Source organism: Phaethon aethereus, assembly GCF_964289735.1.
Source record: "Phaethon aethereus genome assembly, chromosome: 6".
NCBI lineage: Eukaryota > Metazoa > Chordata > Aves > Phaethontiformes > Phaethontidae > Phaethon > Phaethon aethereus.
In genome coordinates this window covers 43,723,287-43,743,624 of record NC_138580.1, presented here as the reverse complement: position 1 = coordinate 43,743,624, position 20,338 = coordinate 43,723,287, and the positions used below count along the sequence as shown (strand labels likewise).

The 20,338-nt window shown below is 53.8% G+C and overlaps 2 protein-coding genes across 2 annotated transcripts; one reads left to right on the top strand and one right to left on the bottom strand.

Annotated features, from left to right (window-relative positions):
- Nucleotides 1-346: 346 nt before the first annotated feature.
- KMO (kynurenine 3-monooxygenase) lies at nt 347-10,667 on the top strand (the record flags this gene model as incomplete). The annotated part of the gene is made up of 15 exons (XM_082001802.1): nt 347-400; nt 1,553-1,622; nt 3,218-3,315; nt 4,273-4,362; nt 4,609-4,657; nt 5,405-5,492; nt 6,120-6,285; nt 6,808-6,879; nt 7,392-7,513; nt 8,905-9,052; nt 9,512-9,569; nt 9,682-9,764; nt 10,024-10,125; nt 10,219-10,278; nt 10,475-10,667. 15 exons carry the CDS (start codon nt 347-349, stop codon nt 10,646-10,648), a joined length of 1,434 nt encoding a protein of 477 aa, XP_081857928.1. The 3' UTR covers nt 10,649-10,667.
- A 2,515-nt stretch (nt 10,668-13,182) lies between these two features.
- ITGB2 (integrin subunit beta 2) lies at nt 13,183-19,457 on the bottom strand (the record flags this gene model as incomplete). Its single annotated transcript, XM_082001826.1, has 15 exons — nt 13,183-13,248; nt 13,552-13,718; nt 13,831-14,036; nt 14,203-14,422; nt 14,687-14,931; nt 15,711-15,895; nt 16,137-16,277; nt 16,613-16,702; nt 16,833-16,928; nt 17,130-17,285; nt 17,630-17,871; nt 18,109-18,279; nt 18,471-18,654; nt 18,943-19,031; nt 19,373-19,457. The coding sequence occupies 15 exons, from the start codon at nt 19,455-19,457 to the stop codon at nt 13,183-13,185; spliced, it is 2,343 nt and encodes a 780-aa protein (XP_081857952.1).
- Nucleotides 19,458-20,338: the final 881 nt, after the last annotated feature.

Here is a 20,338-nt window from a genome sequence, read left to right as displayed (position 1 = left end):
ATGCAAGTTGTCCTCCTGATCTGCGCACGTTTCATTAGGAGGTCCTTGAACACTGTAGAATTGCTTTACAGTTTTCAAAAGAGGCTTTTTAATAAGGCTTGGCTGAATAACGCCACATTCACATCTTTACCTAAGGCTCAGTGTGGCTGGCCACACGGCCAGGCTGATTCACGGACAATCTCTGGGCTGGGAGTTAAACTTTAATATGAACCAGAGGAGAAGAACCCAGGCATGACTCAGCCACCCACGTCCTTCTCCTTCTCCTCCCCGCTGGCGAGGGCAGCGCAGCAGGACAGGGAGCGGGGACGCAGCAGTAAGAACCTGCAATCTGGGGGCTGCCTCAGCAATGGAGCCTGGTGACCCACGGGGGAAAAGAGTCGCTATTGTCGGCGGTGGTCTGGTAGGAAACACAATTTGGCTGCTGTGTGATTGTGTTTGCCAGGGAGCCAGAGCTGTAAAAGCATTGCTTGGATGTGGGGTGAATGTTTTTAAAATCATTCCTCCTTCAGATGACGGGGTGTTATGGAGGAGTTGGTTGAGTTCCCACTGCAGGAGGCAGCAAGGCTCATTTGAGCAGCTAGGACTTTGCAGGAGGAGAACGGCTCTTTCCCTCAAGGGAAAGCTTTGCTGCTGAGATATCCCAGAGAGGCAACGCGCGTCTGTGGTAAGGCACTTGCCTTGAACAGTGTGTGCAAGTAAATCCCACTGCCGAGGGTCTCTTTCTCAGAGGAAGAGGTTTGGGAGGTGGAGCAATGGTGCCTAGGTAGACTAACTAACTGTCCTCTTTTGGGCTGCCACATCCTCCTGCCCCTCAGTTGTTTCTTGCTTTAACCAAGTCATTAACATGAAATGTTTTGTGATGTCTCAGACTTGGTAAACACTAGGCTAAGACGAAATGCATTCCTCTGCCCACTTTTGGGAATGGTTTTTCTCCATTGCTACTTGCAGAGTGGTCTGACTCTAAAGGACAGCACGGAGCATTGCAGCACTTAAATCTCTCTTGACTTTTTGGCTGTTAGCTTCTTAGTCCTTGTACTGCTGGAAAAGAGTGATGACGTAAGAGTCTGTAGTTCTGACAATGATTAATGATGGAAATTAAACAAGAGAAAGACAGCCATCCATTTAAACAACAAGCAGGACATATGTGTGCTGTCCTTTTCAAGGTAACATTTTGCTTTCGCACAGGTCTAGCTTCCCCTGCTGTGTTCCCAAGGGATGCTGCAGCGCCCTGAATTCTATCGAGAAAGACAAATATAGTCTGGAGGGGAGCAGGGAGCTTGCCTGTACCTGCTCCTGTTGTCTCTGGCTGAAAGGGTTAGCCCTGCTGCAATTAATCACTGTGTGTAAACAACCCCTGAACTTGGTATAACTTTACATGATGAGTTTTGATGCATCCTTAGAAGTCCTCTAAGGTTCTTGATCAAAGGGTCTTCCTGTATATGCTGAGCTGCATCCCCTGACTGCTGCTTTCCCTTGGTGCATCTCAGTAGTCATCTGTGATATAGCTACTAGTGAAACACTTCATCCATCATTCCTGATCCTTCTCTTGTAGGTGGGTGCATTAAATGCCTGTTTCTTCGCTAGACGAGGTTTCCATGTTGACGTTTATGAAGCCAGAGAAGGTAAGTTCAGCCTGTTCATTACTGCTTTATTAATATGTTTCTGTCCCTTTACTGATAACAGTTCTTGAAGAAGCAAAAGAGGAACTGTGTGAGCTCACTGAAACTGCAGAAAGAAAATGAAATCTGAAAGCGTGGCACTTTGGGGATATTCTTTTCACCCTTCCCTTTAGCTCCTGTGGTGGAGAGGTGCACTTATTTGAAATGTGTTGTCTTGTGTGGAGGGAACCCACCCTTCAGCTACTAAAATTATGCCCTTTTTTGTGTTCTTGGCTTAAGTGTTGATTCAAATCCTCGCCTTTGAAAACTGGTCTCTGCATGAAGAATTATAGCACAGTGCTGTTGAAGCAAGCTGGGTCAGAAGTTTGGAAGCAATGGCTATTGTTAATGCTGCAGCATCTCTGTTAGGGTTAAAAGCATCGACTTGTAACCACTGCCATCAGTGAGGAGGAGGGCTGGTGGTGAGAAGGGCAGAAGGAGAGGTGGAGTGCTTTCAGGAAGCCTCCAGCTCCACAGGGCACAGCAACAGAGAAATGATGATTCAGAGCCCAGGTGCTGGCTGAAAGGCAGAGAAATTGTTCACCTTCAGCGTCTATCAGCTGACAGATAAATAAAACCAGGGCAGACATGGCAAGCCAAGCAGCAGATGAGAATGACGCCATGGAAGATGAAACTTGACCGGGCAGTGAAGGGAAGGAGAAGCCCTTTCTGACACGTGGTCTCTGTGGTAACTGTTCCCACTCAGGCAGACGTCGGGACGGGTGGTTCAGCTGCACGGCTCCCAGCTGAACTTGTCCCAAGTCCTGCACACAGCTCTGGGTCCCTGCCACAGAAATGGGGTGTCACAGCAGCCAGTCCCAAGCGATGCCAGCAGGCTGCAGGCTCAGAGCAAGAGCAAATGGCTTTTCACCATGGTTTAGCTGCTCAACTCTTTGCTGGATGTTGTATATACTAGAAGTTTCACAGGTTCAAAAAGCCTCTGGTTGCTCTTACCTGCCTTCTGAGTTGGATGGATTTTTACCACTTTGCTTCAGTTTTTGGCTCATTTCTTGTGCTAAGATGCAACCTTGCAAGCTATTGGGATAAGGCTCTGCCACATATGCTGGCCAGACAACCCGGGGAGCCTGGGTGAGGCCAGTCGGAGGAGGAACAGGTCAGCACTGAGACATTTCCATCTGAACAGTGATGGAGAAGGTGACTTGTCAGTGTTCCAAAAAGTGTCAGTCTGTGGATCTCAGCAGAAGCTGACGGGCCTTCATCGCTCGGCTCTCTCCGCTTTGAGGGGAAACGGCTCTTAGCGATAACGTGCCCTCCGGCAGCACGGGGCTCTGTCAGGACCTGGCACTCCCTTTGCAGCACTTGGCTGCAGCTTCTTCTTCCAGGCTAGCGGTGGCACGGAGGAAGTGGCCCTCTAAGCTGCCCAGCTGCCTTCCTGACAGCTGGACGTGCCCTCTGATACCTGCCCTCTCTGCATGCAGAGCAGGGGGACGGGGACTCCCCGCTGCCCTGCCTGCTGTCGCTGCAGCGATTTTGGAAGATGCCACCCACACTAGACTGTGGTATTGGCATCTCCATAACCAACTGCTCTTTCCACGCAGATATCCGGGTGGCCAGCTTTGCCCGTGGCAGAAGCATTAACTTGGCCCTGTCCCACAGAGGACGCCAAGCCCTCCGAGCCGTAGGGATGGAAGAGCAGGTACCCTGGCAGCTTCTGTCAGTGCTGGGATCTCTGTGGTTAACATGCTGTTGACTTCAGCTGGTGATGGACAGTCTCTTTTCTGCTCCCCACTCACACAGGGATCACTGCAGCAGCAGCTCTGCTTTCGTGAGGGTGGAGGTAGACCTCTCCCACTGCATGCCCACAGCCTGGTTCTCCACTGCTTCATGGCACAGTGCTGGGGCACCCAACCCTGGGCAAATGGGTTCTGCTCGTGGCAGAGGGTGCTTCCCCAGGACACCAACACTCAGACAACACCTTCCAGTGTTTACCTCCCTGCCATGCTTTCCTCCCTCCTGGAGGGTGAGGGCAAATGGGGCAGGAGTAAGGTGGACTCCCAAAAGAACTGGAGTACCAGCAGGATGCAATAAAGGGGGCTGGTTTCCCCTCTGACATGGCCAGATTTGTATTTTCCCACAAAACCTTGAGCTTTGGGCTGACCCCTGAAATCCGTGCACAGCGACTTCTGCACAGCACGCTTGGAGAGCCCAGCACTCCTCTGCAGGGTGCTCACTACTGTTTAACATCCAGCTGTTGGCAGTGGTGGTATCTCCTGGACCCCGGCTGCCCGCAGAGAAGGAGCCCAGGCTTTGGCAGGTCATATCCCAGCACCAGGATGTAATTTGCCTGTCACCCCCTGCTCTGCCCAGCACCCTGGGGCTTTTCATGTCCCTTCTGTCAAAAAATATTTTTGCACTGTTTTTTATGAGAATGAGCTTGTAAGTAATCTCAGTACAATGTAGTGACTTGGCGTTGACAGCCCTGTAAAATTTTATCCCAGTAACTTGGATAGCCAGATGAAAACGTATGAGCAGAGAGCATCCCATTCTGCCTGGAGTGCAGTGCACAGGGGGAATGGCGCTTGGTAGCTTGTGCCCTGTCCCTCGGCAACTCAGCTTTGGCCAGAAGGCTGGGTTATGTTCCCTTCCTTTTCAGATTGTGTCCAAAGGCATTCCCATGAGGGCAAGGAGGATACATACGCCTTCGGGGAAGAAGTACTCTATCCCCTATGGGAAGAAGAACCAGGTACCGGTCTCGTGCTGCCACTCAGAGATGCTTCACAGAGCAGCAGGGGTCTTTGATGGCGTTTGTAGCCCTGTGTGATGGATAGCCTGGGGCTTACACTCTTAGAAACAATGCTGTGAGCGGGAAGGGGATTGCGTGACCCCCTGTTTTTGGCAGGGCTGTTTGAAGAAGGTGGCATTTCTTGCCTGGCCATGGAGAGCATCCTTCAGCAATGCCTCCTGAACCCCATGTTTGTTTGCCTTGCAGTACATCCTCTCTGTGGACAGAGCAAACTTAAACAGAGAGCTGCTAACAGGTAGGTTGCCAGGTCTGCTTGCAAACACTTTTACACCTTATTCACTGAGGATTTAGGGTTTGCCCTGTGAACAGGAGACTTTGGGCCCGTGAGTTCGGTATAACCTGGCTCTCAGAAAGTGCAAATGTGAACTAGCTGTGTTTTTAAGAAGAAAATCTGTGCTGTTTCCCTGCTGCTTGTCTGACGCAAAAGGATGTTCAAACAGGTCCCCCCGAGGCCTGTGCAGAAATCCCCGAGGAGCAGCTCTTCTGCATTCTCCCTCGAATGGGAGCTGCCTCAGCTCCCCGGCTCCTGGCATTGGCATCTGGTCCCAGAACTTCACCAGCTGAAGCAGGCGATACCCCCTCAGCCTTGCCATGGTTCACGGTGTTTTCCGCAACCCCTGACTGTACAGAGGAATTGGAGCACTGTGGCAGTGTGTAATCACGCCAGGCCAAACTCTCACAAGTTTCCCACTGACTACAGGCCTCGCATCCCATCCTGAAATACAGTGCAGTGATGGTGGAAACAGGTCAATGACTCACAACATTGCCAGGAAGAAAAAAATCTTTGCAGGATTTCTTGCACCTTTTAAATAGTTTTCACCAGAGCTGACCAAATGCAATCCTAGTGTCGTGCTTCACTGGCCACCACTCAACAGAGCAATCTTATTTGCTGTAATGGCAGAAGTCCCTATAATTTAGGGATCCCTTGGAAATATCTTTGGGGTTACAGTACAAGCATCTATATTTAGTTGTCTTTTCACAGCTGCTGAGAAGTACTCCAACACTAAACTGTACTTTGGACACAAGCTCCTGGGGTGCAACGCAGAGTTGGGGACGTTAACCATAAAAAGGTAATCCCTGCGCAAACCTGGGATCAAGTGCTGTGTTCAGTTAGCTTCTGCTTAATCATTCATAAAACCTCAAACAATTGAGCAATCTCAGTTTGAAACTAGCAAGTTACTCCTGAGCAGGCAAAACTCAGTGTCAGCTTTGGAAAGGAGAGACATCAAAGCAGGATTCATGGGGAGGCTGAAAAAAATTTAAGCAACTCCCTAACCCCCAGCAGCCTGGCAACGGGCTAGGCACAGGCCTGCTGACCTGTGCAGGGAACAAACATGCCAGTCTCCATAGCGCTGGTTTTCAGGGACAGATTGCGCCTCAGGGAGCTAATGGCCTTGTTTTGTAGTTGTGTTAAGTTCTGGTCATGACCCCCATCCACCTGGGGATGCAGGCTCTATGAAATAGCAGCATTATCCCAACAGTGCCCGTTGCTTTCCTGGGTAGATCTGGCAGAGTTATGCTTTTTATTTATCCTAACGCTGAACTTCCCAGTCAGTGAAAGCCAGTCTTCCCTCACCCTAGAAGGTTAATAACGCTGCAGGTGACACAGGCATTTTGCAAAAGGCAGATCCACTGTGCCCAGTGGTGCTGGCCTGAAGTTACGGCAGGACTGATCCAAGAGACTCTCTTGCTTTCAGATCTGACCAGCAGCCATTGGAAGTCACCTACGATCTCATCGTGGGATGCGATGGAGCCTTCTCAACAGTCAGAAAGCAGTTCATGAGGCAAACACGTTTTAACTACAGTCACGAGTACATTCCTCACGGCTATATGGAGCTGACCATCCCTCCCAAGGATGGAGACGTAAGCGTGCCTGTCCTGGGGGCTGCTACCACCTTTGCAGATGGGACACCCTGCTCCCCTCTCATGGTGGCTCTGTTACAGCACCTCTAAAGAAACTAATTTTTCACTTGGGACTCAGACAAGGCATTAAAACTTTCCTAGAAGAAGGCAGGCATCTCTCCCTCTTCCAGTGGTGGGGCCAATGCCTTGGTACCTGGCTGCAAAAACTCTAAAGAGCCTGCCCTGGAGTGGCAGGGTTAACCTGAGCTTTGATTGGTCCTGGGGGTACGGGAATATGTCTGTGAGGACATCAGCAATTGCAAACCAGCATATTTTTGCCCATCTTTCCCACCCTTTCCTCTTATCCTTTCTCTGTGTCTCCCTGAAGCATCAGGTACCAGAAAGGGGCCCTGTGGTCCTTGTGTCTTCTCATGGTACAAAGGATGGGAACTGATGTGCTGGTATGGAGGGGAACCAGAGGTTGCGCTGGGGAAGCTGAGCAGGACAGGTCAGGGACACAAGGCAATTTTCTTTCTCTTTCAGTTTGCCATGGAACCAAACTATCTCCATATCTGGCCAAGAAACACCTTCATGATGATTGCACTGCCCAACATGGTGATAACCCATGGCTACGCTCCCTTGGGGCAGGGGATGCAGCTTGTGGGGATGAACTGGCTGTAGTGGCAGGCATGTGGCAGGGGCTGGGAGGGCCGACAAGGTGCCAGGAGGGACCCCCAGCATGTGCCAGGGGTCTCACAGCCTAGGGGGGTGCAGGGCAGGACCCCCAGAGCTGTCCCTGCCTCATAGCACTGAGCAGGTACCTGTGCCACCCCTCCCTGCCCACGCATCCAAGCCCACCTGAGCCCCCGAAAAGCTGGATGTTATAAACCAGATAAGGGCGTACCAGGGCAGCGTGCCAGGCGCACGCTGGCAGATCACAGGCTGCCTGTTTCTGCCTCCCCGCTGCCTGCCCTCAGCGTGTTCACGGGAAATGGGGTGGCCAGGCTCTCGTCCCCGCTGCGCAGGCGGGTTGCAGGTGACAGGCTGGGCACTGAGCTGCTGCTCCAGGAGCCAGGTGCTCTCTATGGCCTCTGGGTTTCTTTCTGACCTTCCTCCCTGGCTGGCAGGACAAGTCCTTCACCTGCACGCTCTTCATGCCCTTTGAGGAATTTGAGAAGCTCACAACGGGCGAGCAAGTGCTGGGTTTTTTCCAGACCTACTTCCCAGATGCCATCCCCCTCATCGGAGAGTAAGTGTTCCCATCTCCCCTTCTTGCCCATCAACACAGCGCCATGAAGCCAGGGGATGCATCCCCGCCCAGCCCTGGCGTCCTGGTGACGGAGACTCCGCAGAAGCTGGCAGGCCAAGGGGTTGCAAATGCTGTTGGGGCGGATCCCCGTGGCCTGTAGGTCTGAAGGAGCGGGGAGCAAATGGACTGAGGTCCACATTGTTTCCATGCTGGAATAGCAGGTTCACCAGTGGGATGCAGACTCAACCCACGGGGGTTCCTGATGGAGTCGCACTGAAGCACTGCTCTGTCCCTTGGAGACACAGCCCAGGCCCCACCACTGCGGGAGCAAAGAGCAGATCACCTCCCACTGCTTTCATATTGCTGTTAAAGGTTTTGAACGCAAGGGATGGACGGTTCATAAGCCGTGGGGTTTTGATGTTAGAAGTAGGTGAGCAAAGTGACTCTGCTAAACCGAAAGTAAGGGTTGCACGCTGAAACCTGCAGCGCAACGGTAATCCCACTGATCAGGTCACTGAGTTGCACAAATGTTGAGATTTTAGCTAACAGACTGGGAAAAGTTGGGCTTGGCAAAAAAAAAAAACCCCAAAGCACTGTGCTGACTAAACAAAGTCTGGCACTTACTGATTGTGTGGCTAAAACAAATATCAGGGCTGTGAGACGCAAGAGCAGGCAGTTCCCAGCGGCGTGCTGCTCCCCAGGCAGTGGGGACCCTCCTGCTGCTGTGCGAGCGGCACAAGGGCAGCAGCATGGAGCCAGCACATCCCGCTCTGCCTTGAGGCCCTGGCGCAGCAGGGACTGGGACCAGCCTTTCCAGCACGCGTCTGTGCCGCACAGCTGTGCACGCGGCTGTGGCTCTGGTCAGTGTGTCCTCATTCTCCTGTGAAGAGGGAAGCTCCCCAGGGAGCTCCAGCCCACCCAGCTTCTGCTTTGCCACATAGTTATCTGTTAGGTGCTTTTTTTGGCTGATAGGAAGGGTCTCAGCTGTGTTAGGACATTTTCTTTCCTCTTAAGGAAATTGTATCATAGGAATTCATATAGACCTAGAAACCCAGATATCCTCTAGTATATCCTTCCTACAGTGACCGCCACCCACCACTGCTCACGGTAAGAGGGCTGAGACATTGATGACACTCTTACTCATGGTCAAGTTGTGTGCAGAGTTTAAAATCTGCAGGCAAAATATTTGGTCCATGGGGGAAAGTTAATGAAATAGGTTTTCTGGCTTCCACATTTTTCCCAGCACAAATATGCTAGTGAATAAGCTCGGTTTTTGCATCCCAACACTGACGTGCCTGTGGCCCTGGCTTCTTGAGCTTGGACGTGGCATGACGTTGCTCTTCTTGTCTCTTGTGGTCCCACAAGTGAAGTATCTGTTGTTTTGCCTGAAGGCGAGAGCTGAAGCACGATTACTTTTTGCTGCCAGCCCAGGCCATGATATCTGTGAAGTGTTCCTCCTACCACCTTGCTTCCCGGTGCGTGCTGATGGGAGATGCCGCCCATGCTGTTGTGCCCTTCTATGGACAGGGCATGAATGCAGTAAGTTCATGGCTGGCCCTTGGCCATGTCAGTTGTCTCCCCACTCTTTTCACCCGGAAATGATGGATTTAGAATGTAGCTCCATAAAGTTCATGGGCTGGACTGTCCCATGGTCTGATGTCCTCTGCATCTGCAGGTGTTGAACTCCCCTCAGGTACCTGGTGGCTCACTAGGACCTGGCTGTCTTCTGGGGAGGAGAGGGGACAGGGGGGTGGTGCCACCTGCTCATGGGGCAGAGGACTGCATAGGAGGGGGTCCAGCAGGGCAGCCAGGCTGCCAGGAAAGGCAATCCCCTGGATTTCTCTGCAAGACCCCTGGCAGAGTGGCCTGGAGTAAGAATCCTGCGCAGTCAGTGGGACCCTACATGTGCCAACAGCTACCCTAGCTAAGCATCCATGAGAGCACTTCTCATGACCGCGTGGTTCCTTCTGCCTATTTACCCTCTTATTTTCCTCCCAGGGCTTTGAGGATTGTCTAGTCTTTGATGAATTAATGGACCAGTTCCACAATGACCTTGGTGAGTGAGGTGACCGGGGAGGAGCGAGAGCAGAGGAGGATCCCTCTGCAGCTGAAGGCAGCTGAATACCCTGCTGGGGAGCTGCCCCTGAGCTGCCGCTTACTTACCCCAGGTGCGTGCCTCCCTGAGTTCTCCAGGCTGAGGGTGCCAGATGACCACGCAATCTCGGATTTAGCCATGTACAACTATGTAGAGGTAGGTGAGCTGCACAGATTTGTGGTCCCATGAGCCGTGCACACAGTGGCACTCTGTTAGGATGCACACAGTGGGGCAGGGTCTCTGGCAAGATGCTTGTTGGGCTCTCACCCCAGCAAACTTTAGCCTGAGAGCTCCTTGGGAATGTCACTGGGGCTGGGGAGACTCTGCTCCCAGGACAGGCAGCAGGAGAGCTAGCAAAACACAGGGGACCTCTGCCAAGATGCCCTGCAAAGGGGTGATGGTTGCTCTGCCGCAGATGCGTGAGCACGTGAATTCAACATGGTTCATTTTCCGGAAGCATGTAGACAACTTCCTCCACACCCTCATGCCTTCTACCATCGTCCCGCTGTACACCATGGTAAGGCCAGCACCTTGGTCCCCACTGCCTGAGCTGCTGCAAGCTCCTCCTGCCTGGCTTTGAGGTGGTGACATGCTCCTGCAACCCTCCTAGGTGACCTTCACCAGAATTCGCTACCATGAGGCACTTCAGCGCTGGAAATGGCAGAAGAAGGTTGGTCAGTGGTGGTGCCCATCCTCCCTGTGCCATGAGCCTTGTGAGCATCCTGCACGCCAGCACTGTTCAACTGCAGGGGGGGAGCTTTGGTGGTGGGATCTTGCCTGATGGGTGCAGGTGCGAAGACTTTGCTTGGTGCCACAAGGTAGGAGCAAACCTCTGATGATGCTGGGGTTTCTCTTTGCACTTGCAGATAATTAATCGAGGGCTCTTAGTCATCGGGGCAGCAGGACTGGGTGGCACCTACCTGCTGATAAAGCGTCTGGTATGGGACTCGGACTTCTGCATGGAAAACTGGTGGGGCTGGTCCCATTATCTCAAGAATATTGGGAATTTTCTCTTTGGCACACAAGTGACTTCAATGTAAGGAGAGCTCCTGGCTGTAATAAAAGTGAAGGCACGGGCTGTTGCCTCAGCTGGATGATGTTGTTTTTCTTGGGATGTGGCCTGGCAGCTCCTGCAGCGCCTCTACCTCCTGCCCTCCCGGGAACGGTGGTGGACCCTCTACCCAGGTGAAAGGAGCCCATTGGGGCACAGAGTGCCCAGACAGCCTCTTGCAGGGGCTCAGGCCTATTTCTACCTCAACTCATCAGCCTTGTCTTGAGTGATACGCTATGTCACGGGCTGGGTGCGGGTTTTGTGTGCAATAATGGGGGGAGCATGCGCCCTCCCAGCCAGCAGGATGGCCACTTGAACTGGTTGGAGTGTCCCAGGCCATACTGCTAACTTCTGCTCTTACCAAAATCAAGTCAACATCTTGACTTGAAAATCAGCTGGCTTCCTCCCCGCCCCAAGTTAAATATGGTTCAGTTATTCTTGGTGGAAATGGAACAACTTTAAGAAAGGATGTCCTAGGGCAGTGCTTGAAGCCTGCAGAAAGGGCCATTCCAGACCTGGCTGAGAAATACTTCTGACTTTTGCAAGCAGGTCTCCACACAGGGACCACCAAGCCTTTGGGCTAAAGCAAGACCAGGGGCCTGAAAGACCCTCCTAGTTCATTGTTTTCCCTCTGTGCTTTTACATGTGCCCTAGCATATACTTTTGCCTAATGCAATTACTGATCATATTTCTTTTTGAAAAAGTCTGTATCCCTCATCAATTTTCTCCAGTTGTCCTCCAAAGCATGTATGTGGTTGTACTTGTACTGCACATACTACACCAGCAGTAAGACCTGCAGCTGCTGATGGGGGAGATAGTCTCTTCATGTTCAAGTAACAACAGCCTCTGGTGGGTCCCTGGCGATGGGCATTGCATCCAAGACCCAGAGCTCTGATGGGTGCCTCTGGTGTCTTTGTGCAGCCAGTCACGGGGTGGGTGGGACCTACACTGAGTTGGGAGTCCCTGAGCCAAATAGCTGCAGGCTGGGATAGTACTGGGGGAAGAAGGGAAGACACACTTCCCTTCTTCTTACCTTGCCCTGGACCCTCACAGTCACTGTTGAAGAACAGTAAAATGGCCTGATCTGAGGCGGTACAGCCACTCATGTTTAAGGTGGTTTACATATAGCTGCCAGCAGAGCGGCAGGGACAAGAACCGGTTTGCATCATTTAGTGAGTTATTTTTGGCTTGCAGGGGAGCGCTTTTCAGGATGTAGATGGCAAAGTAGTGTAGAAGACAGTTTGTTTCTCTGGCCAGCATCTTTCCCAGGCACTGTATCTATGGGAGATGCTGACAGCAATGACAGGATTTTGCTGTAGTTTCTCCGACAAATGCTTCAGCTGCTGCCCTTGCACCTGATTCTTAGCAGGCCAGATGTATTGACTTTATATATTAATTTTTATTAACATTAAACCTCTTCAGAGAGGAAATGAAGATGTAACATAATACAGCTATATGCAAATTATTCCCAAGCAAATATGGAATTGTACTACTATTTCACAGGAATGTCCCCACAATGTAAGAGCAATTAGCTGCTGTGCATGGTTGGGAAAAGTGCTGAGCTGGAGATGCTCTGGGTACCGCCCTTGGCATGTCTGATGTGCTCACAGAGCAGGGAAAAGATCTCGCCCTGGGGGTGGTGGAAGAAGCTGTGTCCAAGCTCTGAGCTGTAGGCAACATTTCACATGCTCAGTGCCGATGTTTCACAGTTCAAACAATTGCTCCTTTGCCTCCTTGCCATGCAGAGGGTTCAAGGTCTGGTGGAGGTAAGCCAAGCTTGCAGGAGCCCAAATAGAACCTTGCCTGAGGTAGGTTGGAGAGGGGAGCAACACTGGGAAGCAGCTAACGATTTGGGAAAAAGATTCAGTGCATGTTCCCCTGCTGCTCTTCATCTCTAGGTACAGATGTTCGCTAGCCCTTAGGGCCCATCACCTCACTGCAACCTCCAGAGCAGACTGCCAGCCTGGAGGACCCTCCATGTCCAGCTCAGCAGTGAGTGCTTTAGAAACTAGTGCAAACATAGTGGTGGAGACCAGTGCAGCAGAGGAAGGCATGGAGCAGCCTGGGAGCAGATCCTGCCAGAGCAGAAGGGAAGTGGCAGTTTTGAAATCCCAGCTCCAAATCAAAGTTGCAAGCACTCTATGCCCTCCGCTGGTTTTGGGGTTTTGTGTCTGAGACTCCTGCCAGAAGGCAAGGTTAGCATAAAGAGCTGAGGCAGTCAGTAACTAGTACAGGAGCCGTTGCATGTGCCCGCTGGTGAGACCTGCTCTGCAGTCCCATCCGCAGCAAAGCTGTGTCTGTTCCCTTCTGCCAGCTCCACTAACCCAACCGTCAAGCACTGCGTCAGGAGACAGGCATGGTGCAGCCCCTCAGCCAGCGCCTGACATGCTGGTGGCCTCTTAGAAGAAGGGAACAAACCAACAGGATAAAGAAGAGGAGGTGGGAGCCTCAGTTTGTGATTTCCTTAGCTTGGCGTTTCCTTAGTTAATGGTGGGTCCTAGCGCTGCTCGGTATTGCTCCACTTCATTGCCCGTCAAACCTGGGGTTCACAACTGTGGTGGTGGCACTCTTGAAGAGGGGGTTATCAGCCTGGAGGGAAAGAGGTCAGAGGCCCGCGTTGTTGTGCTGTATCGGATTTGAAGCAGAGCATTACCCACCCCACTCCTCCAAACGCCAATGGTGCAGACAGCATTGGCAGAAGAGCCCACAGGCTGCTTTAGCCCCCTGCAAAATCCAGCTCAGCAGTGAAACCAGCCAGTGGGGAAGGCTCAGATCTGCCATGGCTGCCGCTGGAGAGGATGTCCCCTCTGGGTCCAACCTCCAGGCATCCCCACCGCAAGCATCCCGGCACAGTGCCTGGCACATGCCAGTGCCATGGACGGGCTCTCTTACATCGTTCCACTTGGCCTTGGACTTCTCCTTCTCAAACCGACGATATTCCCGGCGGTCAAACAGCTCCGTCAAGAGCCTCCAGATCAACAGGAGCACCAGGCCGATGAGGGCCACGCCGGCGATGGTGCCTCCCACGATCAGTGCAATGTTGGGAGGCTCCGGGCACTCTGTGGGGCAGACAGATGGCATCTGGCTGCAGCCTCTGGCAAGGGGGCAAGGCCACCATGGCAGAGCCGGCAGCCTGCCTGCAGAGGGGCAGATGGGGCAGGGCTGGGGCACCTCTTTCAGGATCGAAGGTGATGGTGTATATCTCGTCGCCGTCCTCCTGGGCCATGCGGAAGGAGATCCAGCAGTTCTGGGAGTCCTTCTCCCTGCACTGCCTGCTCGCTCTCGTCGGCTCCTTGGCCAGATGGATGTTGGGGCAGGCCTGGGAGCAGTTCTTCTCGAAGGGGCCGCTCAGGAAGGCCACGCACTCCACGCAGGAGCTGCAAAACAGGCGGCCACAGCTCACCTCTGCAGGGGTGAGAGGTAAGAGGCCCTCTTACCTGGCGCTGGCTGCGGCTGGGCTGGGCCCAGGGAGGGCTTGCCTGCGCCTGCCTGCGGGGCGGGGGATCCCTGCCGCCCCCACGCCATCTCCCATGCGTCACTCACACGTATCTGCTGCAGGGCGAGGGGCAGCCGGGGCACTCCTGGCAGAAGGGGGGCTGGTATTGCCCCCGGCACTGGCAGCGGTTGCAGTGGCAGGTCCCGCGGTGGCTGCACTCGTTGCCGCGGATGTTCAAGCAACCGTCCGTCGACTTTCTGCACTGGCAGGCGCTGCCCTGGTAGTCGGGTGTGCACTTGCACTCCCCGCAGTCGCATCTCCCGCGCTCTACGGGGGAAGACCTTTCAGACTAGGGTCCTATAGACAGCCAGGTTGCCCTCCCTCTGCCCGTGCTTGGAGAGCGTCACCCAGCCTGCGCTCTCCATGCCACCCTCCATGGCATGGTCGAGGAGGTCCTGCAGGCTGGTGCGGTGGGACGCAGGAATCCCAACCCACCCACTTGGGTTTTGGCAGGGAAAGGCAGCATCTCCCTGGGGATTTCATTTCTCTAAACAGTGCCCCGGTGGGGAACGCATCATGCAGATGCATCACCTTTGCCGCCGCAGAGGAAGCCGTTGTGAAACTCGCAGTTCATGTTGTCGCACTCACAGAAGGTGCCATAGATCTGCTTGTCGGGCACGTCGCTGGTGTGGCAGATGCACTGCCCGCACACGCAGTCCCCCAGCCCCGAGCAGATGACGGAGCTGTTATCCTTCCGGCAACTGCCCTCCAGTTCCTTGCTGGTCTTGCCTTTGGTTTCGCACTCACAGTTCTTCCCCGTGTAGCCCGAATTGCAGCTGCCATCAAAGAAGAGGAGCAAGCCTGAGTAAGAGGCCACAAGAAATGCAGTGGGGCACGTGTGGGGCCCAGACCTCAGCCAAAGGGGAGCAAATCAGGGACAGCCTTGCTGAAAACCAACCATGGCATGTTGGTGATAACTCCATGCAGGAGCAAGGTGGCTGATTGGGAGGAAACTTCAAAAACGCTGCTTTTTCCCCGGTCATATTTATAACACCAAATGGTTGTCCGGAAATTATTGTTATGTTTATAATTTCCAAACCCTTGCCAAGGAGATCTGAGTGTTTCCTGAGGAAACCCAGTCTTTTCCTCTCCCTGTCACCAAGGGGCCATGAAGCAATAATTGCACTTAAAGACCTGCATGAACTTCAGCCTAGAGTAGGATTTTGAAAGATTTCTACAGAAATCTGTGTCTGCTCAATGGGTGGGTTGGTGGATGGGTGGATAGTTGGATGGATGGGTGGATAGTTGGGTGGATGCCCTTAGGAAAGCAGCAGAGACCACCAACAGAAGAGAGGGCTCATTGGGTCCCTTGCCTCCATGAACATAAACTACCTCTCTGAATAAGAAAATTGGTGCAAAGCTGCAGAGCCAGGCCATGACTGATCACCACATGCACACCCCTCTTCTGAGCCCTCACTCAGCCCCATGTTCTCCAGGCGCAGAGGTGCTTGGAGGAACCAACGCAGCTGCCCTCAGCTTGGTCTAACGGCCCTCTCCCAGCAGCTCCCCAGCTCTGGCAGTGTTTGAAATAGTGTTTTGGGCAGACAGCACGTACCTGCAGATCCCACAGATGAGGCTGCCTTTCCCACTGCAGGCAGATGGGTCAGGCTGCTCATTACAGTTGCAGTCGCAGTTGCTGTCCAAGTGGACGGTGAGGGTGTCTGTGAAGCCCAGTGGCCGGATGGTGAAGGACTGGCTTTTGATGCACTCCTTGGCCGTGATCTTCACTTTGAAGATGACCTAGAAAGTGCAGAGTGAGAAAGGGAAGGGCCAGAGGCCATCAGGTAGCTTCAGCAATTGGAGTGAACACATGCATGCCCAGTGCAATGGAGGATTCCCCCATCATGCAGCATTTTGGGCACTCTTGGCATTAAATTCATGTAAACAGAAAGACTGGAACAGGCTGGGATCCTGCCATTAAACAGGATGGGCATCAGGAACTTCACGAGCTGCGGGGAGTTCCCAATATAGGGGAACGTACCTCGTCATTGATCTTGATGTTGTCACAGTCCCCTCTTGCTTCATCCGAAATGACCTTGCCCTCACTGCATATGGAGTCATATTTGACATCCAGGCTGTCTGGCAGGGTGGAGTGGTCCAGGATGATCCGTGAGGAGAGGTTCTGTGGGGAAATGGTGGAGAAAGTGCCATCAGTCCAAGAGGAGACCAAAGCAAGGGGGCATGGGGTTGCAGGTCAGGGCTTTCCCCAGCCCAGGGGCTAGGTGCAGGGAGCACCCCAGGCTGGGGTCTCAGCTGCCTGGGGTGGCTCTGGAAAGGCAGGTGATAGCATTGGAGAGGCGGGAACCTCTTGCTTGCTGTGGGCAGAGGGACTCAGCATGTCCTGTCCTCAAAGCCCTGGTCCCAAATGCTCTCTGATGGTGAGGAAACATGATGGGGACCCTTCCCTGCTCTGAGCCCTGCAAGACATCGTGAAACACAGCCTCCTCCAGCACTTACATTGTAGGCCACCTGGATGAGTTCAATGATGTTGCTGGAGTCCTCATTCAGCTCTCCCACTGCCGACTTTGGGATCATCTCACTGAGTTTCTGCCAACGGAAAGCAAAGAGGTGAGCGGTTCCGTCCGTGTGATGACAGAGCAGGGGACAGCAGCAGGAGGACACACACAGCTGTTTCTGTCCTCCTGGAGAGTGATGGGAGGCACCTGGACCTCCTTACCTTGTAAATATCCACCACCTTACTGGTGACAGCAAAAATGGGCTGAATGTTGTTTTCGGCAAGTTTCTGGACCAGCTGGCCAACAGATGGGTAGTCCTAGGTGGGGAGAGGGACACCACTCTCAGCATGATCTCCCCCACCAGCAGAAGGGTGGACAGTCTGGGTTTCACAGCCCAAATTATGGTGATTAGGGTGACCTTGTGGTCTCAGCAACACCCTTTCTATGTGACTTTTTTCTCCTGCTTGGGGGAGCGAGGCTGAAGGTGCAGAGCCATCAAGCAGCCCCCGGGTACTTACAAACTCGTTGCTCTTTTTGTACATGTTGTCCTCCAAGTGGCACTGGCCATCGTTGGGTGTCAGGATGGCCCCAAGCTTGCCATCACCGGCAAAGTGGAAGCCGTCATCGGTAGCATACACCAGCAAGCGGGTCACATTGCGCCAGCCGATCAAGTCCTGCAAGCGACACGGAGACCTGTCCCTGAGCAGGGCTCGGAGGACAGTGCCAGCGGGCACGGCATGGCCCTTGCCAAAGTCTCGTGTCAGCCACAGTGTGGGGCAGGGGGCACGGGGGAGGTGGGTTACAGGAGATCAGGGTCAGGAAGCTGGGGTAAGAAGCTCTCTTGTACCCCCCTAGAGTAATTTGCTCTACTGCCAAATCAGGACTTAATACACAATGAGCTTCCAGAGCCAACCTGGAGAGGGGCAGAGCCACCTCCTGAGGGACAGTCCATGAGCGCAGGTCGCAGCACTTGCGCCTGCCCGCAGCTGCTGTCAGCGGGGTGGGCAAGGGGACTCACCCCACACACTGCTGCCTGCATCATGGCATCCAGCCCCCCCTCTGGGGCATCCAGGTTTCCCGAGATAAACTGCTTCCCCACTTCGCTCTCAAACTTCTTGGCGTTGTCGGTCAGCGAGAGGATGTGCTTGAAGGCGAAGGGAGGCTGGCATTCCTTGTCCTTATTGGGGCAGGGGTTCTGCAGCTTCTCGGGGTGCGTGTTCACGAAGGGCAGCACCGTTTTGTCCACAAAGGAGCCAAACCCTAGGGCATCCAAGACTGCAGTGTCAGGGGCAGAAATGGCAAGGACCAGCAGGCATCCCTGCGGCACAGGTCATGGACAATCTGCTGGCCCCCCATGTACATGTCCTCGTCCCTTGCCCTGGCACATTTTCCAGCCTGGCAGAGGATGGGTCACGCTGCCTGCATCCTGCTCCAGCCCCGCGGCTCTTCCCAGCAGCAAACAGCTGTGCTGTGGCCCTGTGCCGGAGACAGGCTCACCTATGCGGCGAGAAGGGGTGGTGCTCTCCAGCGCCCTGAGCAGCTCCCCTCCCAGCTTCTTCACCTTCTCCAGGTCATCCAGCATGGAGTAGGAGAGGTCCATGAGGTAGTAGAGATCAATGGGGTACCCCGTGGCACGGCGAAACTTCACCTCGAATACAGCGGGCTGGCCTGCAGGACGGGGACACTGGGATCAGCTGCCACGCTGTGGCTTGCATGTCACCCCATCGCCCACCCCCCACTGGGATCCTCCTCTCTTTTGGAGGAAAAGGGGAGGAAACGCAGGCTGCGATGTGCTGCTGTGTCCCAGCTGAGCCGCGGGAGTAAGTGGAAGGGCATTGGGAACACCAGGCAAACTGTACCTATCCTCAGTTTCAGGTGCACCTCCTGGGGAGTCAGCTGTATGTTGTTGCTTAAGGGACTGTCCTGTGTTCTTGTAATGTTGTTGACTGGAAACTCAATCTCGTTGTGTGGGCATCCCCTCTGCTGCAGCTGCTCGATGGTGTCACAGCGGATGGAGTCTGGCTCGCCAGCTTTGGTGAAACTCTGCGTGTTGCAACATCAGCAGGAAAAAATCAGAAGGTGAACGGGCTCGTTAGAAGATGACCCAGCTCCCAAACCAGGGAGCCTCCAGGGTATTGATGGAGAAAGGAAGGGTGAAGGGTCCTGTCTGTCAGATCCCTCCTGGCCCCATCCACCATGGAGGACATGAAACACCCCCACGACGCAGTCTCCCCCCTCCATCGCAGGCGGAGCTGTGCGGGCAGGGTGACCACCCCTCCGCCTGTTAGCTGACTGCAGGGGCTGACCGTGCGAGAGGCGACGGGGACCTACCGGCTTCTTGCACCAGGCGCAGCCAGGACCGGACTGGATGCAGTCCTTGCACGTCCCCACCTTGATCTTGGGGCATTCCATGGCAAAGGCTGGAATGGACAGAAGACAGAATTGTTGGGTGGGGGGACCTGGGGAGGCTGGTCTGCAGCGGTGGCAGCCGTGAGGTGCTCTGGCACCCAGCATTAGGCACCCATGCTGTCCTGAGCCTATAAAACCCACGCTGGAGGCCCTGGCAGGGTCCTCGCCCACCTCGCTGTCCTTCAGCTGGGCTGGCTTGAGTTAACTCCAGATCCCGGGAAATGCAGGATCTGGCCCTTGCACACCTCTCAATGCTGCATTCCCACCGTTCTTCGGCAGCATTTGGATTCCCCTTCCACTGCCCACATAAGGTGCCGGTGGAAGGCAGTGAGGAGGGGCAGGTCAGGCTCACCTGCTGTCACCAGCAGCAGCACCCAGGTCACCGCTGGCAGCCGGAGGCAGTGGGCACGTGACATTTTCTGCAAGACAAAAAGCATGCCTGTGACTGCCTGGTAGGGAAGGAAGCCCTCAAACCCTATAGAAAGTGGCTGCAGAGGACGGTGGCCCCAGGGGGACGTGGCCTTCCCGCAGCCGTCCCACTGTGGGCAGAGCCTGCGAGCGTGACCCTGCTGCAGCCCCCGGAGCTGGGCAGCCGGGGCCAGGGCAGGGCACCCCGGGCACGTGGGCTGGCTCAGGAAGGGTGCTCGTGTGCTCTTACAAAAATAAGTTGCTTTACAATAAGCATAGCTTTTGGACTGAATGTGGAAGTCAGCAGAGCGGGAACTTGCACTGTATAGCTGTGCATTCAGCTGAACGGCTGCAAAGCTGGATGTAGTGTTTATCCAGACTTTATGCAGACTGGATACTGGATACTTCACTGGATACTGGACTTCATCCAGTGTTTATCCAGACTCTTCTACCTGTATGATTATATCCATGTAACATTGGAAAATCTCAAGCACTGCAGTTAAGATGTGAAGTTTTTTAGCTTCTGTGTTGAGCTATATCTGAATGGAAATTGGAATAAAAATTAACAAAAGGACCATTTCTACTAATTAACTAGCAAGGCGTGCTAGATACATGGGGAAAAAAATTACCGCTTGCTTTACATCTGATTCACCAAGGAAAAGAAGTCTTTCGTGTGGTGAATTAATATGTTTTCCTGCTGAGGGATTCCAACAAGCAAGGGTTTCCACCATCATGGCACAGGCGACCAGCATCCTAGGAGATTCGCAGTCCTGTCTCCGAGGGAAGCAGAGAGGCTGGCTCGCACTGCACGGTGCGGTCCAGCCTGCCAGCGTGGCCACCATCAGCTGGCTCTTGCACGATGTGCTGGGCGAGGAAGAAGGACGGGGTCAGACCCACACGGGGAGGGGGG